At 46.4% G+C, this 18,252-nt stretch overlaps 1 protein-coding gene across 11 annotated transcripts in view; it reads right to left on the bottom strand.

Moving 5' to 3' along the window:
• Positions 1–18,252, bottom strand: part of LOC139259802 (bromodomain adjacent to zinc finger domain protein 2B-like) — a 441,395-nt gene that overhangs the window by 25,352 nt on the left and 397,791 nt on the right. For all 11 annotated transcript variants that reach the window (XM_070875573.1, XM_070875574.1, XM_070875583.1 and 8 more), the window contains 2 exons: positions 838–993; positions 472–635 (listed from right to left, as the gene is read on the bottom strand). In XM_070875573.1, coding sequence (XP_070731674.1) covers positions 472–635; positions 838–993 — 320 coding nt within the window. The remainder of the gene's footprint in view (positions 1–471; positions 636–837; positions 994–18,252) is intronic.

The raw sequence follows: 18,252 nt of genomic DNA, 5'->3' as shown, positions 1-18,252 counted from the left end.
TAAAAGAATCTAAAAGAATCCATGCACAGGCATCTTCCACCCTTCAGTATGTAGTTCAGGACCTAGAATGTCAGGTCCCTCATCGAAACACCTGTGAACTCATCCCTTTTTGGTGTGGAAGCAGGTCATCCTCGATACGAGGGACTGCCTAAGACTACTAAGTCACTTTTACTGATTTGCAAATATTTACAGATTTTTGAAATGGAAGTACATTTTCCAAACTGCCATTGTGGAATTTGAACTCATGTTCCCAGGATTGCTAGTCCAGTTCTCTGGGTTACCAGTCCAGCAACATAACCACTACGCTGCCGTACCTGGCTTTAATTATAAATATCATCCTATTCACTTTTAATTTTAACCATTATTTCCTGTATTCCTAACTATATATATGTGATACCCTTTTGCTTTCATCAGTTTAGGCAGGTTTTTAGACCATTTTTCACAGTACACATGCCTGAAATAGTCCCCTACCTTGATCTGCAGACTTGCTGATGCCACCTTCCTTTCCAGTTCTTCAACTTGCTGAAGAATGGCTACATCAATTTCAAATGCTTGATCTTCAATTGACCAGTTATGCACAGCTTCATCAGTAACCTGGTTATCTTCATCATCTTCGCTTACTTCAAATATTGCAACTAAGTGAGAAATAATTTTGACTACTTAAAATCCTTCTATTGCTATTCCATCTCCGACTATAAATTTAGCATTCTGCAAAGTATGCAATCCAGGCAGTGTAACATTCAACAAGGACAATGAATTTGATAAAAGTCAAACAAAAATTCTATTTATATAAGTAAACTGTTCAAATGCATACGAAACTGTGTTTTAACTACATACCATCTTTACTTTTGATGCAGGCCTGACTGATGTAATCCATGTGCTTTTGAAGTTGTTTCTGCAAAGCCTTTTCTCTTATTCCCCTGAGATTAAGTACTTTAAACAGAGTCTTCAGCTCCTCTGGATCAATGATTCTCCACCAGCCTTGTTGCATTTCTTATGAAGAGAAACAAATACACAGACTAAAATATAAATATAATTTTATAACAGTGTCCCTAAAATCCCACTTGATCGCACTAAAAGTTTCCCTTACATTCCCTCTCCCACTATGAAGATTCCAGCAATTTGACTACCTGAGTGGCAACCAATTAGGATAGCTCAGCAGCTCAGATTTTATTTTAACACCGGAGGTTTCAACAAAGGATGTAGCTGGAGGCAAATGTAATAAAGGTAATTGCACTACAAGGTGGCAAGCACTTACACGATTAATTTAAAAATCACTAGATACCCTCATTATTATAATCTAAGGCAGAAAATGCACGAGATGAACCTATTTGCTGTCGAAGGATAGAGGAAATGGTACCAAATAAACACACAATCAATAACAAAATTATTAGAAACAAGAGGAAAACTACTTCAGGAACAATAATGCAAATGGTCAGAGTACAATAATGGATTCCATCTGGAGGGATTAAAGACACTGACGTAGAAATTCCATCGCACCAGAAAATGGGCACACAAGGAGCAGGTCACGCATAGCATCCACCCGTTAGTGTTGTCCCAAGCAGTCCCATTCATGCTGCGAGTTTATTATAATGAGTCAGGCGTGCAGCCAACGCTATTCATTGGCTACATGCCTGTTTGGGGGGGCGGGGGGCAGAAATGAAATGTCTTTGACATCACTTAAAGTCAGCCAGCACCTCAAAGGGGAGATGCACTCTGGTTGCAGATAGGCAGGTATTCTTCTGAACACAGAGTTTGGCTGCTAGACCTGCAGATCGTGTCACTTAGGTTCTCGAATGCTGTTTTGGAAGACCTGGTCCAGGCGGTGAATAGGAGGGGGGAAATCCTCTTCCCTCCCCAGATGGCAAAAAGCTATCCAGGCGACAACTCCACCGCCAGTGGGAAGAAATCACAGAGGCGGTCAATGCCAGGAGCTTAGCTCCCAGGACATGGCTGCAATGCTAAAAGAAGTTAGAAACCTCACAAGAGTTGTCAAAGTAAGAATACTTAGTCTCTGCTCACACCTCCAACCTCATTATTGACAATACTTTCCTCCCCCATCACTCTCCGATAATCATGGCATCACACTTCATTATACCTCCTTTTCCTCAGATTCACTGCCTTTGTAACCCTGACTTCCCCACACCTCAACGTACGTACTGCATGCCAAACTATTTAACCATGGCAGGCAATTTATTAAATACCCCACAAGACTATCACTAACATATTTCCGTCTTTCATAGAATCATAGAAATTTACAGCACGGAAGAAGGTCATTTCGGCCCATCGTGTCTGTGCTGGCCAACAAAGAGCTATCCAGCCTAATCCCACTTGGTCCGTAGCCCTGTAAGTTACATCCCTACTTTTTAAATGTAGTGAAGGTTTCTGCCTCTGCCACCCTTTCAGGCAGTAAGTTCCAGACCCCCACCACCCTCTGGGTGAAGAAATTTGCCCTCAAATCCTCTTGCCAAATACTTTAAATCTATGCCCCCTCTGCTAAGGGAAATAGGTCCTTCCTATCCACTCTATCTAGGCCCCTCATAATTTTCTATACCTCAATAAGGTCTCCCCTCAGCCGCCTCTGTTCCAAAGAAAACAAACCCAGCCTATCCAATCTTTCCTCATAGCTAAAATTCTCCCGTCGAGGCAACATCCTCATAAATCTCCTCTGTACCCTCTCAAGTGCAATCACATCTTTCCTGTAATGTGGTGACCAGAACTGCACACAGTACTGTAGCTGACAAATTTGCTGGAGTTCTTTGAGGATGTAACGAGCAGGACGGATAAGGGGGAACCAGTGGATGTGGTGTATTTGGATTTCCAGAAAGCATTCGATAAGATGCCACTTAAAAGGTTACTGCACAAGATAAAAGTTCACAGGGTTGGGGGCAATATATTAGCATGGATAGAGGATTGGCTAACTAACAGAAAACAGAGAGTCGAGATAAATGGGTCATTTTCCAGTTGGCAAACAGTAACTAGTGGGGTGCCGCAACTATTTACAATCTATATTAATGACTTGGATGAAGGGACGTAGTGTAATGTAGCCAAATTTGCTGATGATACAAAGATGGGTGGGAAAGCAAATTTGTGAGGACACAAAAAATCTGCAAAGGGATATAGACAGACTAAGTGAGTGGGCAAACATTTGGCAGATGGAGTATAATGTGGGAAAATGTGAGGTTATCCACTTTGGCAGAAAAAATAGAAAAGCAAATTATAATTTAAAGGGCGAAAAATTGCGAAGTGCTGCCGTACGGAGGAACCTGGGGGGTCCTTGTGCATGTAGCATAAAAGGTTAGTATGCAGGTACAGCAGGTAACCAGGAAGGCAAATGGAAGGTTGGCCTTTATTGCAAGGTGGATAGAGTATAAAAGCAGAGAAGTCCTGCTGCAACTCTACAGGGTACTGGTGAGGCCACACCTAGAGTACTGCGTACAGTTTCGATCTCCGTATTTAAGGAAGGATATACTTGCATTGAAGGCTGTTCAGAAAAGGTTCACTAGGTTGATTCCGGAGACGAGAGGGTTGACTTATGAAGATAGGTTGAGCCTATACTCATTGGAGTTCAGAAGAATGAGAGGTGATCTTATCGAAACATGTAACATAATGAGAGGGATCAACAAGGTGGATGCAGAGAGGATATTTCCACTCATTGGAAACATTAAAACTAGGGGACATAGTCTCAGAATAAGGGGTCGCCCATTTAAAACTGAGATCATGAGGATTTTCTTCTCTCAGAGGGTTGCATATCTATGGCATTCTCTGCCCCAGAGAGCTGTAGAGGCTGGGTCATTGAATATATTTAAGACAGAGATAGACAGATTTTTGAGCGATAAGGGAATAAAGGGTTGCGGGAAGCGGGCAGGGAAGTGGAGCCGAGTCCATGATCAGATCAGTCATGATCTTGTTAAATGGAGGAGCAAGCTCGAGGGGCCTACTCCTGCTCCTATTTCTTATGTTCTTATGTTGTAGCTGTGGCCTAACTAGTATTTTATATAGTTCAAGCATAACCTCCCTGCTCTTGTATTCTATACCTTCTTAATCACCTTATCTACTTGACCTGCTACCTTCAGGGATCAATGGACATGCACTCCAAGGTCTCTTTGATCCTCTACACTTCTCACATTTAATGTGTATTCCCTTGCTTTGTTAGCCCTCCCCAAATGCATTACCTCACACTTCTCAGTATTGAATTCCATTTGCCACTGTTTTGCCCACCTGACCAGTTAATTGACATCTTCCTGCAGTCTACGGCTTTCTTCTTCATTATCAACCACACAGCCTACTTTGATATCATCTGCAAACTTCTTAATCATACCCCCTACATTCAAGTCTAAATCATTGATATATACCACAAAAAGCAAGGGACTCAGTACCGAGCCCTGCAGAACCCCACTGGAAACAGCCTTCCAGTCACAAAAACACCCATCAACCATTACCCTTTGCTTCCTGCCTCTGAGCCAATTTTGGATCCAATTTGCCACTTTGCTCTGGATCCCATGGGCTTTTATTTTCGTGACTAGTCTGCCATGTGGGACCTTATCAAAAGCCTTACTAAAATCCATTTCAGGTGAAGATGTGGAGATACCTCTGCCACTTCAGGAAGAGGAGGCCAGCTTTCTGGATGATGCATCGTTACTCAACTTCACCATCGCCAATTCAGATACTAGCACCACACATACTTTAGAATCTAGGCGAGAGGACAGGTCCTCATGTGGTGAATCTCCAGACACAAGTGTTCATAGGGATATGACGACACAGGTGCCAGCTCACCAGAGAGTGTGATAGCATACTAGCTTTGCTGCAGAGCACTCAATGATTTTGAGGGCCCAGACTAGCAAAAAAGGTTGATGGGCATTGTTATATATGTAACTATGTAATACTTGCTGTTATGTATTTAACCCCTTGCAACCTGTATTACACTACCACCAGAGGGCCTGTGTTGGAGTCCGAAGGGATCCCAGCATCCCTTGGTATATAAGCAGGCCACCCACGAGGTACCTGCACTCTGGACTCTTATTAAAAAGAGCTAAGGTCACATTTGCTCATTGTACACAATACTCAGTTTCACCCTTTATTATGAACGCATCAATTGGCGACAAGGTAACGAACAACCGCGCAAAAATGCAAAGAACAGTTGGTATCCTGGAGAAGTTCTCAGAAGGGGACGATTGGGAGGCCTTCATGGAGAGACTCGACGAATAGTTTGTGGCCAATGAGCTGGAAGGGGACGAGAACGCTGCCAAACGAAGGGCGATCCTCCTAACTATCTGTGGGGCAACAACCTATAGCCTCATGAAGAATCTCCTAGCTCCGGTAAAACCAACAGCGAAATCCTATGAAGAATTGTGTACGCTGGTCTGGGAGTACCTAAATCCTAAGGAAAGTGTTTTGATGGCGAGATATCAGTTCCACACGTGTCAACGGTCAGAGGGCCAGGAGGTGGCGAGCTCTGTCACCGAACTAAACATAGAAACATAGAATTTAGGTGCAGGAGCAGGCCATTCGGCCTTTCAAGCCTGCATCGCCATTCAATAAGATCATGGCTGATCATTCAACCTCAGTACCCCTTTCCTGCTTTCTCTCCATACCCCTTGATCCCTTTGGCCGTAAAGGCCATATCTAACTCCCTTTTGAATATATCTAACGAACTGGCCTCAACAACTTACTGCGGTAGAGAATTCCACGGGTTAATCACTCTCTGAGTGAAGAAGTTTCTCCTCATCTCGGTCCTAAATGGCTTACCCCTTATTCTTAGACTGTGACCCCTGGTACTGGAACTCCCCAGCAACGGGAACATGCTTCCTGCCTCTAACCTGTCCAATCCCGTCAGAATTTTATATGTTTCTGTAAGATCCCCACTCATTCTTCTAAACTCCAGTGGATACAAGCCCAGTTGATCCAGTCTCTCCTCATATGTCAGTCCAGCCATCCCAGGAATCAATCTGGTGAACCTTCGCTGTACTCCCTCAATAGCAAGAACGTCCTTCCTCAGATTAGGGGACCAAAACTGAACACACTATTCCAGGTGAGGCCTCACCAAGGCCCTGTACAACTGCAGTAAGACCTCCCCTGCTTCTATACGCAAATCCTCTAGCTATGAAGGCCAACATGCCATTTGCCTTCTTCACCGCCTGCTGTACCTGCATGCCAAACTTCAATGATTGATGTACCATGACACCCAGGTCTCATTGCACCTCCCCTTTTCCTAATATTCTGTCTTCCTGTTTTTGCCACCAAAGTGGATAACCTCACATTTACCCACATTATACTGCATTTGCCATGCATTTGCCCATTCACCTAACCTGTCCAGGTCACCCTGCAGTCTCTTAGCATCCTCCTCACAGCTCACACCGCCACCCAGCTTAGAATCATCTGCAAACTTGGAGATATTACATCCAATTCCTTCATCTAAATCATTGATGTATATTGTAAATAGCTGGGGTCCCAGCACTGAACCCTGCAGCACCCCACTGGTCACTGCTTGCCATTCTGAAAAGGACCCGTTTATTCCGACTCTCTGCTTCCTGTCTGCCAACCAATTCTCTATCCACGTCAATACATTACCCCCAATACCATGTGCTTTAATTTTGCACACCAATCTCTTGTGTGGGACCTTGTCAAAAGCCTTTTGAAAGTCCAAATACACCACATCCCCATGTTCTCCCTTGTCCACTCTACTAGTTACATCTTCAAAAAATTCCAGAAGATTTGTCAAGCATGATTTCCCTTTCATAAATCCATGCTGGCTTGGACAGATCCTGTCACCGCTTTATAAATGCGCTGCTATTTCATCTTTAATAATTGATTCCAACATTTTCCCCACCACCGATGTTAGGTTAACCGGTCTATAATTCCCCATTTTCTCTCTCCCTCCTTTTTTAAAAAGTGGTGTTACATTAGCTACCCTCCAGTCCATAGGAACTGATCCACAGTCAATAGAATGTTGGAAAATGATCACCAATGCATCCACTATTTCTAGGGCCACTTCTTTAAGTACTCTGGGATGCAGACTATCAGGCCCCGGGGATTTATCGGCCTTCAATCCCATCAATTTCCCTAACACAATTTCCTGACTAATAAGGATATCCTTCAGTTCCTCCTTTTCACTAGACCCACTGTCCCCTAGTACATCCGGAAGGTTATTTGTGTCTTTCTTCGTGAAGACAGATCCAAAGTATTTGTTCAATTGGTCTGCCATTTCTTTGTTCCCCATTATTAATTCACCTGATTCTGTCTGTCTACGTTGGTCTTCACTAATCCTTTTCTTTTCACATATCTAAAGAAGTTTTTGCAGTCAGTTTTTATGTTCCAGGTAAGCTTCCTCTCATACTTGATTTTCCCCCTCCTAATTAGACCCTTTGTCCTCCTCTGCTGAATTCTAAATCTCTCCCAGTCCTCAGGTTTGTTGCTTTTTCTCACCAATTTATATGCCTCTTCCTTGGATTTAACACTATCCCTAATTTCCCTTGTTAGCCACGGTTGAGCTACCTTCCCCGTTTTATTTTTACTCCAAACAGGGATGTACAATTGTTGAAGTTCATCCATGTGATCTATAAATGTCTGCCATTGCCTATCCACTGTCAACCCTTTAATATCATTTGCCAGTCAATTCACGTCTCATACCATCGAAGTTACCTTTCCTTAAGTTCAGGACCCTAGTGTCTGAATTAACACTGTCACTCTCCATCTTAATAAAGAATTTTACCATATTATGGTCACTCTTCCCCAGGGGGCCTCGCACAACAACATTGCTAATTAGTCCTCTCATTACACAACACCCAGTCTAGGATGGCCGGCTCTCTAGTTGGTTCCTCGACATATTGGTCAAGAAAGCCATCCCTAATACACTCCAGGAAATCCTCCTCCACCGCATTGCTACCAACTTAGTTAACCCAATATATATGTAGATTAAAGTTGCCCATGATAACTGCTATACCTTTATTGCACGCATCCTTAATTTCTTGTTTGATGCCATCCCCAACCTCACTACTACTGTTTGGTGGTCTGTACACAACTCCCACTAGTGTTTTCTGCCCTTTGGTATTCCACAGCTCTACCTATACAGATTCCACATCATCCAAACTAATGTCCTTTCTTACTATTGCGTTAATTTCCTCTAAGGCACCTTGCAGGACATTGCGAATTTGAGGGATTCCGAGAACAAATGCTGAGACACTTTTTTGTACTGGGCATTGGCCATGAGGTAATCCTTGCAAACTGTTGACTGTTGAAACTCCGAATCCAAGTAAAGCCATAACAATAGCCCAGGCATTTATGTCCACCAGCGACAACACCAAACAGATTTCGCAGAATAAAGAAATTTCGGTCAGTATTGTGGACAAAGTAACATCGTTTTCGAGCAGGAATATACATGGCAGAACGTACATGCCGGCTGCTGCTGCACGATCTGAGAGGACCCAGAATCCGCCATCAATCATTAATGCGAGGCAGTTAACATCTTATTGGTGCTGTGGAGGTGATCATCGGCCCCATCAATGCCGCTTCAAGCACGATGCGTGCAATGGTTGCAGAACAATGGGACACCTCCTGCGAATGTGCAGTCGAGCTGCAAACCCTGCAAACCACCACGTTACAGAGGAAGATCAATCTACTGAGGATCAGGCTGAATTGGAGACTTGTACTGAGGAGGCAGAAGTGAACGGGGTACACACATTCACCACGAAATGTCCACCAATAATGTTGAAAGTTGAACTGAATGGAATTCCAGTATCTATGGAACTGGACACGGGTGTGAGTCAGTCCATAAAAAGGCCTTCGACAGGCTGTGGGGTAACAAGGCACACAAGTCCAAGCTCAGCCTCATTCACACCAAACTAAGGACTTACACCAAGGAACTAATCCCTGTAATTTGCAGTGCAGAAGTCAAAGTCTCCTATGATGGAGCAGTACATGAACTCCCACTGTGGATTGTGCCAGGGGATGACCCCACACTGTTTGGCAGAAGCTGGCTGGGAAAAATCCGTTGGAACTGGGACGACATCCGAGCACTTTCATCCGTTGACGGCGCCTCATGTGCCCAGGTTCTGAGCAGGTTTCCATCGTTGTTTGAGCCAGGCATTGGAAGCTTCTTGGGGGAGAAAGTGCAGATCCATTTGGTTCCCGGTACGCGACCCATCCACCACAAGGTACAGGCGGTACCATATCTGATGCGTGAGAAAGTGCAAATTGAGCTGGACAGGCTGCAGTGAGAAGGCATCATCGCGCCGATAGAATTCAATGAGTGGGCCAGTCCGATTGTCCCGGGACAAGAGGACAGCACGGTCAGAATTTGTGGGGACTATAAAGTAATGATTAACCGTTTTTCGCGACAAGACCAATATCCGCTACCCAAGGCAGACGACCTATTTGCGACCGTGGCTGGAGGGATGACGTTCACCAAGCTGGACCTGACCTCGGCCTACATGATACAGAAGCTGGAGGAGTCTTCGAAAGACCTCACCTGCATCAACACACACAATGGTCTGTTCATCTATAACAGATGCCCGTTTGGGATTCGGTTGGCCACGGCAATCTTCCAACGGAACATGGAGAGCCTGCTAAAGTCGGTTCCACACACCGTGGTTTTCCAAGACGACATACTGGTTACAGGTTGGGACACCATTGAGCACCTGAAGAATCTGGAAGAGGTTCTTAGTCAGTTGGATCACGTGGGACTCAGGTTGAAACACTCGAAGTGTGTTTTCCTGGCGCAGGAGGTCGAGTTCTTGGGAAGAAGAATCGCAGCAGACGGCATCAGACCCACTGACGCCAAGACGGAGGCCATCAAGAACGCGCCGAGACCACAGAAAGTGATGGAGCTGCGGTCGTTCCTGGGACTCCTCAACTATTTCGGTAATTTCCGAACTGGGTTAAGCACTCTGCTAGAACCCTTACATGCGCTACTGCGCAAGGGAGACGACTGGGTATGGGGGAATTCACAAGAGGCTGCCTTTAAGAAAGCCAGGAATCTGTTGTGTTCTAACAAACTGCTTGTCCTGTATAACCCTTGTAAACGATTAGTGCTAGCTTGCGATGCGTCGTCATACGGGTCGGGTGTGTGTTACAACAGGCTAACAAATCGGGGATTTTGCAACCGGTCGGTTATGCGTCCAGGAGTTTGTTCAAGGCCGAAAGGGCCCACAGCACGATTGAAAAAGAGTCTCTGGCGTGCGTTTACGGGGTAAAGAAAATGCACCAGTACTTATTTGGCCTCAAGTTTGGGCCTGAAACTGACCACAAGCTGCTCATATTGCTGTTCTCTGAGAACAAAGGGATTAACACCAATGCCTCTTCCCGCATCCAAAGGTGGGCACTCACGCTGTCGCATACAACTATGTAATCCGCCACAGAGAACTGCGCTGATGCTCTCAGTCGGCTGCCATTGCCCACCACTGGGGTGGAAATGGCACAGCCTGCGGACTTGTTCATAGTAACGGATGCATTCGAAAATGAAATGCCATGTTGTTTAGGCACTCTGGAGTTGTAATAAAGACGACTAATGTCATACTAAGTTTAGCTCACAGTACTCAGCCTCGTGGAGTTCTTCTATGCACAACAATTGGCGACGAGTAACAGAATACGAACCTTCACGCAATCATGGCTGCTGTTGGAATATTAAAGAGATTCATAGAGGGTGATGATTGGGAATACTTCGTCGAGTGTCTCAACCAGTACTTCGTGGCCAACGAGCTGGAAGCAGACACTAACGCAGTCAAGCGCAGGGCAGTTCTCCTCACCGTCTGTGGGCCTAAAATATACGGCCTCATCAAGAATCTGCTCGCACTGACAAAACCAACTGAGAAGGAATATACAGAGTTGTGCACACTGGTTCGGGACCACCTCAAGCCAAAAGAGGGTATCCTCATGGCCAGGTATCGTTTTTACATGCACCATCGCTCCGAGGGCCAGGACGTGGCGGATTATGTCACCGATCTGAGACGATTCACGGGACCTTGCGATTTTGGAGCTGCGTTGGGGCAAATGCTGCGAGACTTTTTTGTGCTGGGCATCAGCCATGAGGTAATTCTTCGAAAGCTGCTGGCTGCCGAAACCCTGGACCTGAGCAGGGCCATCGCGATCACCCAGGCATGCATGGCCACGGGCGATAACACCAAACAGATATCTTCTCAACATCAAAGCTCACCGGCAAGTACTGAGCATAAAATGACTAGCAGCTAGCAGGCTGAATTGCTTATGGCAGGGCCTATACGTCTGCGGCTGCAAGACCTGTGACGACTCAGAGTCCGTCATCGGGGGTGAATGTGAATCCATTAGCACCGTGTTGGCGCTGCGGGGGTAATCATCGGGCCTATCAATGTCGATTCAAGCACTATGTGTGCAAAGGCTGTGCAACAATAGGGCACCTCCAGCGAATGTGCAAACATGCTGCGACACACCACGTGGCAGATGATGATCGATCCGGAGCGGATCATGCAACACAGACAACTCAACCCGAGGAAGAAGTGTATGAGGTACATACCTTCACCACCAAGAGCCCTCCTATAATGTTGAAAGTCAAATTAAATGGAGTTCCAGTATCCATGGAGTTGGACACGGGTGCGAGTCAGTCAATAATGAGCCAGAAGATTTTCGAGAAACTGTGGGGCAATAAGGCACAAAGGCCCAAACTGAGCCCGATTAATGCAAAGCTGCATACCTATATCATAGAGCTCATACCAGTCATTGGAAGTGCGGCAGTGAAGGTATCGTATGATGGAGCTGTGCATGACCTATCATTGTGGATTGTTGCAGGCAATGGCCCAACGCTGTTCGGCAGAAGCTGGCTAGAAAAGATAAGATGGAATTGGAACGACATCAAAGCACGATCTTCAGTAGATGACGCCCCGTGTGCTCAAGTGCTGAGCAAGTTTCTCTCACTATTCGAACCAGGCATCGGCAACTTTACAGGCGCCAAGGTACAGATCCATCTAGGCCTTGATGCACGGCCCGTCCATCACAAGGCTCGGGCGGTTCCGTACACGATGAGGGAGAAATTCGAGATCGAACTGGACAGACTCCAACACGAAGGAATCATACCGCCAGTAGAGTTCAACGAGTGGGCCAGTCCAATTGTTCCGGTGGTGAAAAGCAATGGCACGGTCAGAATCTGCGGAGACTACAAGATAACGATTAACCGAGTCTCACTACAGGACCAGTACCCTCTGCCCAAGGCGGATGACCTGTTCGTAACATTAGCGGGGTGGGGGGGGGGGGGGGGAGTCGTTCATCAAGTTGGACCTAACCTCCGCCGACATGAATCTTCGAAAAGATTGACGTGCATCAACACACACAAAAGGGTTGTTTATATATCACAGGTGCCCTTTTGGGATTTGCTCGGCTGCAGCCATTTTCCAGAGAAACATGGAGAGTTTGCTGAAATCTGTTCCGCGCACCGTTTGTTTCAAGACGACATCCTGATCACTGGTTGTGACACAACCTGGAAGAGGTTCTAAGTCGCCTAGACAGAGTGGGACTCAGGCTGAAATGCTTCAAGTGTGTTTTCCTGGCGCCTGAAATCGAACTTTTGGGGAGAAAGATTGCAGCAGACGGCATCAGGCCCACGGACTCAAAGACAGAGGCCATCAAGAATGCACCCATACCACAGAATGTGACAGAGCTGCGTTCATTCCTGGGACTCCTCAACTATTTCAGTAACTTTCTACCAGGTTGAGCACGTTGTTAGAGCCTTTGCACATGTTGCTACATAAGGGTGACGACTGGGTTTGGGGCAAATCTCAAGACACAGCCTTTAAGGCCAGGAACCTGCTATGTTCAAATAAGTTACTTGTACACTATGACCCATGTAAAGTGCTAGCTTGTGACACCTCATCGTACGGGGTCGGCTGTGTGTTACAGCAAGCCAATGTATCGGGCAACCTCAAACCGGTTGCATACACGTCTAGAAGTCTGTCTAAGGCTGAGAAAGTCAATAGTATGGTCGAGAAAGAGAAGTTAGCATGTGTATATGGAGTTAAGAAAATGCACCAATACCTATTTGGACTTCGGTTTGAGCTTGAAACTGACCACAGGCCGCTCAATTTCGCTGTTCTTGGAGAGCAAAGGTGTAAGCACCAATGCTTCGTCCCGCATCCAAAGATGGGCACCAACATTATCTGTTTATGACTATGTTATCCGCCACAGACCAGGCACTGAAAACTGTGTCGATGCTCCCAGCCGGCTACCATTACCCACCACTGGGGTTGAAATGGCGCAGCTCGCATACTTGCTACTGGTCATGGAGAGCGAGGGGTCACGCGTCACTGCTCGCCAGATCAGGACCTGGACCAGCCAGGATCCTGTGCTATCATTAGTAAAGAGTTGCGTCGTAAATGGGAACTGTTCGGCCGTTCCCAGGGAAATGCAAGATGAAATTAAGCCGTTTCACCGACACAAAGATGAAATGTCCCATCCAGTCGGATTGTCTCTTTATGAGGTAATCGTGTGGTTTTGCCGAAAAAAGGCAGGGAAACGTTTATACGCGACCTACACAGTAACCACCCAGGCATCGTCATGATGAAGGCAATTGCCAGGTCGCATGTTTGGTGGCCCGGCATTGACTCAGACTTGGAGTCATGCGTGCATCAGTGCGACACTTGCTCGCAATTGAGCAATGCACCAAGGAGGCTCCACTGAGTCTGTGGTCATGGCCCTCCAGACCGTGGTCCAGGATCCACATAGATTTTGACGGCCCCTTTTTAGGAAAGATGTTTTTAGTAGTAGTGGACGCTTATTCCACTACTACTAAATGCGTAATCATGTCATCCAGCACATCCACAGTCACCCATGGCTTGCCTTACATCCATGTCAGCGACAATGGACAGTGTTTCACCAGCTTGGAATTCAACGAGTTTATGACCCGCAATGGCATCAAACATGTCAGATCTGCTCGATTTAAGCCCGCGTCTAATGGTCGAGCAGAGTGGGCAGTCCAAACAATCAAGCAGAGCATGAAACGCGTGACGGACGGCTCCCTGCAGACCCGCATGTCTCGCATTCTGTTCAGTTACCGGACGCGACCCCACTCGCTTACCGAGGTTCCTCCAGCAGAATTGTTAATGAAGAGAACCCTCAAAACCAGGCTCTCCCTAGTCCACCCGGATCTTAATGATCATGTGGAAACTCGGCGACACCAGCAGAACATGTACCACGATCGCGTGGCTGTTGCACATGACATTGATGTTAACGACCCTGTGTTTGTCCTGAATTACAGTCATGGTCCTAAGTGGGTTGCTGGCGCTGTTTTGGCCAAGGAACGGAATAGGGTGTTTATAATCAAACTGTTAAATGGCCAAACGTGCAGAAAGCATTTAGATCAGACCAAATGCGATTTACTGACAACCAGGAACGACTTGAAGAGGACATCACCATCGACGATCCACCAACACACACCCAACCAGCAATCGACCTCACTGTCAATGACGAGGATGAACCCACTGTTCCTGACAGTCTGGTCAGACCAGTCACGGTGCAGTGCAGCAATGGTCCGACCAACTCACATACGCCAGGGTTTGAACTTAAGACGATCAACCAGGGAACAAAGGGCTCCGGATCACCTCAACTTGTAAATAACTTGTACTGAAAACTTTGGGGGGGGCGGGGGAGGGGGGGGAAAGAGTGATGTTATGTACGTAACTATGTAATACTTGCATACTTGCCACCAGAGGGCGCGACTGTTGGAGTCCTAATGGTCACCTGCACACATGCAGGGCCAGTATAAAAGGTTGGCTGCCATGTTGTTTAAGCACTCTGGAGTTGTAATAAAGAAGACTAAGGTCACAATAAGTTTAGCTCACAGTACTCAGCCTCGTGGAATTCTTCTATACACAACAGACATATATCGGGAATTGCTGGGTGCGCTGGGCAGCCTACCAACAAGCTTGCGCACAATGTCGCAGTGCATGGAGACCATCCTCCCAACATGAACCGAGTGGTCAACTCTATCAACATGACAGTGGGTCCACCGTCATGGAACCTCACCTGAAAGCGCTCTCAGCTGTCATGGAAACTCAGATAGCTGCAATCTTGGTTTGGGTGCCACAGTTGATGGGGGCTTCCATAGTGTCATGGGAAATACTTCATAAGAGCACTAAGATAGGTAAACAAGCGCACAAGAGACGCACTAAGTGCTTGCACAGGGTGATTTCGTAACTATTTCTGTAAACTGTTAGATACAGATGGAATTGAGTTGTTGCATAAATTGGTTTTTTGATCAAAATTTGGTAATGTTGTTTACATAAGGCTGGACTAAAGGAAGGCAATCGGAGGGTGGTAGGTAAGGATTGTGGGGCTTTTGGTGTATTGGGGATATGAAGGATGATTTTGGTGAATCGACCTTCAGTGAGCTGCTCAGAGCTCCAGCAGCTTGGGGCACTGGTGATCAATGCCTCACCCACTCATCATACTGCTTCTTCTGCTGCACTTGTTTCTGCCCAGGTGGTGGCAAGGGCTGGTTCCTAATGATGGCAAAGCTATGGAGCATGCAGCATATGATTGCACTGCAAAGCACCTCCCAAATGGCTCAGGCCGTGGAAGCATTGCTTGAGTACACCAACTGTTTGTTTGATGACGTTTCTGGTGATGGCATGGCTTTCACTGTACGGAAGTTCTGCAACTGTGCCCAGGTTCCTGATGGGAGTCAGGATCCATGTCTGGAGGGGATAGCCCTTGGAGCCCAGGAGCCAGCCTGTAACCTGATGGCCTGGCTGGAATAAGGCAACCCAGAGGACTTATGCATGATGAATGAGTCACAAGTGCCGGCAGGAAACCGACACAAGCCTGCATGATGCACTGCATGTGGTCACAAACCACATTTGATTGACATGGCTATGAGAGTGCAGTCTATGACATCTAGCACCATGGAGAAGCCTGCTCCCTCACCCTGCTTTGCTCTGTCCATGGAGAAAGTAATGTAACTGTTCCGCCTGGTGTACAGAACCTCAGTGACCTCCCTGGTAGAGTGGTGAACTGCAAACTGAAATCATTTGCTACAGCCTGAAAGGAACCCATGGCATAAAAGCCAAGGGCAACGATGAATCTTGACAGCCATAGGCAGTGCTGCCCATGCCCTGATGCTAGGCTCAAGTTGTGGCTGCAGCTGTTGACATAGCTCGTGACAGCCTCTTTAGTGAAGTGAAGGCACACCCCATACATCGCATCTCCGAAAAGTTCATACAGGAGATTTGATAGGGTGTATATGGAGAGACTATTTCCTTTGGTGGGGGAATCAAGAACAAGAGGACTTAAAATTAGAGCTAGCCCATTCAGGAGCAAAATCAGGTCGCACTTTTTCACACAAATGGTTGTAGAAATTTGGAATTCTCTCCCCAAAAGGTGGTGGATGCTAGGACAATTGAAACTTTCAATACTTAGATAGATAGGCGTGGATTTTCTGGTCTTTTGCACTCCGTTTTTCGCCCTGGAGCAGCGGCAATGGCGGTAGTGAGGTCTTCTAGGCAGGCGGTCAGCCTCCAGTGCCCCGCAGAGGTTTCGGGGCCAGTTTTGCGGCAATGTGAGCAGCACTGCCCGGAAGAGCTGCACCGGTGTGCAACACCCCTGGTTGCATCACCGGTGCGCTTTTTGACTCCTGCCCAACCCGTATGCCCCACAGCAAGCCCTGCAGTGACTGCCTGGGAAAATGGGCGGTCCAACTTAGACTGACTGCAGAGAGGTAAGTAATGCCGTCCTAAGGTTAGTGGGATTGTTTTTTTCTTTAAATTTTTTTTGCGAGTTATGTTGTGGCGTGGGCTATGTATTGAGAATGTTTTTGTGGGATTATTTTTTTCTCCTCAGGCATCTCTTGGACGCTCCCGGTCTGACTCTTTAGTTTGGGACTTTCCCATGCTAATGCCCCAAGAGAAGTATACAACGCCTCCCTTAGCGCTGTGCCCCAGACTCAGGGCCCAGCTACCCAATTTTGATGATTGAGGCGCAAACTGTTCCCCGCCGTAAACTTTACTGCCCCACAGCCATTATCACCCCGAAATCATCAATGCTGAAAATCCAGCCTATAGATTTTTGTTAAGTAAAGGTATCAAGGGACATAGAATCATAGAAATTTACAGCACGGAAGGAGGCCATTTCAGCCCATCGTGTCCCCGCCGACCGACAAAAAGCTATCCAGCCTAATCCCATTTTCTGGTTCTTAGTCTGTAGCCTTGTAGGTTACGGCACTTCAAGTGCACATCCAAGTACTTTTTAAATGTGATGAGGGTTTCTGCCTCTACCACTCTTTCAGGTAGTGAGATCCAGGCTCTCACCAGCCTCTGGGTGAAAAGATTTCCCCTCAAATCCCCTCTAAACCTCCCCCCAATTACTTTAAATCTATGCCCCTTGGTTGTTGACCCCTCTGCCAAGGGAAATAGATCCTTCCTATCCACTCTATCCAGGTCCCTCATAATTTTATACACCTCAATAAGGTCTCCCCTCAGCCTCCTCTGTTCCAAAGAAAACAAACCCAGCCTTTTCTCATAGCTAAAATTCTCCAGTCCAGGCAATATCCTCATAAATTTCCTCTGTACCCGCTCTAGTGCAATCACATCTTTCCTGTGATGACTAGAACTGTACGCAATACTCTAGCTGTGGCCGAACTAGTGTTTTATAACGTTCAAGCATAACCTCCCTGCTCTTGTATTCTATGCCTTGGCTAATAAAGGCAAGTATTCTGTATGCCTTCTTAACCACCTTATCTACCTGTCCTGCTACCTTCAGGAATATATGGACATGCACTCCAAGGTCCCTTTGTTCCTCTTCACTTCTCAGTGTCCTACCATTTAACGTGTATTCCCTTACCTTGTTAGGATATGGAGCAAAGGAAATGGTGACAAGGTGCAGATCAGCCAATTCAATGGCGGAGCTGGTCCGAGGGGCTGAATGGCCTACTCTTGTTATTAATATGTTCCTATTAGTCCTAAGTTTGCCTTTGACATTCAAAATGAGTACTGCCAGAACCCACACACCCTCAAAGTCTTCCGAGGCTACAAACAGCAATCTAATCGAAAGTACCCAGATCCCTGTGCTTACCACGCTCTCCTTACCCAGTCTTTTGCTTTCTCGTGGGTGCAACTGGCCCTTCCACCATCACTCCCGGCCTATCATTACCCCACTTCGTTTAATGTTGCACTGCCTCTCACACAGCTTCTCCCACTTACACTCTACTATATATTACCTCCCATCTTTTTGCATGTACCTTGTTTTTTTTTTAAAAAAGTGTGTATGTGTGTATATATATGTGTCCCAGAGAGAATGAGG

Source organism: Pristiophorus japonicus, chromosome 3 (assembly GCF_044704955.1).
Source record: "Pristiophorus japonicus isolate sPriJap1 chromosome 3, sPriJap1.hap1, whole genome shotgun sequence".
Classification (NCBI taxonomy): Eukaryota; Metazoa; Chordata; class Chondrichthyes; family Pristiophoridae; genus Pristiophorus; species Pristiophorus japonicus.
The sequence above is the reverse complement of the archived record's forward strand: the minus strand, read 5'-3'. Positions and strand labels throughout refer to the sequence as shown.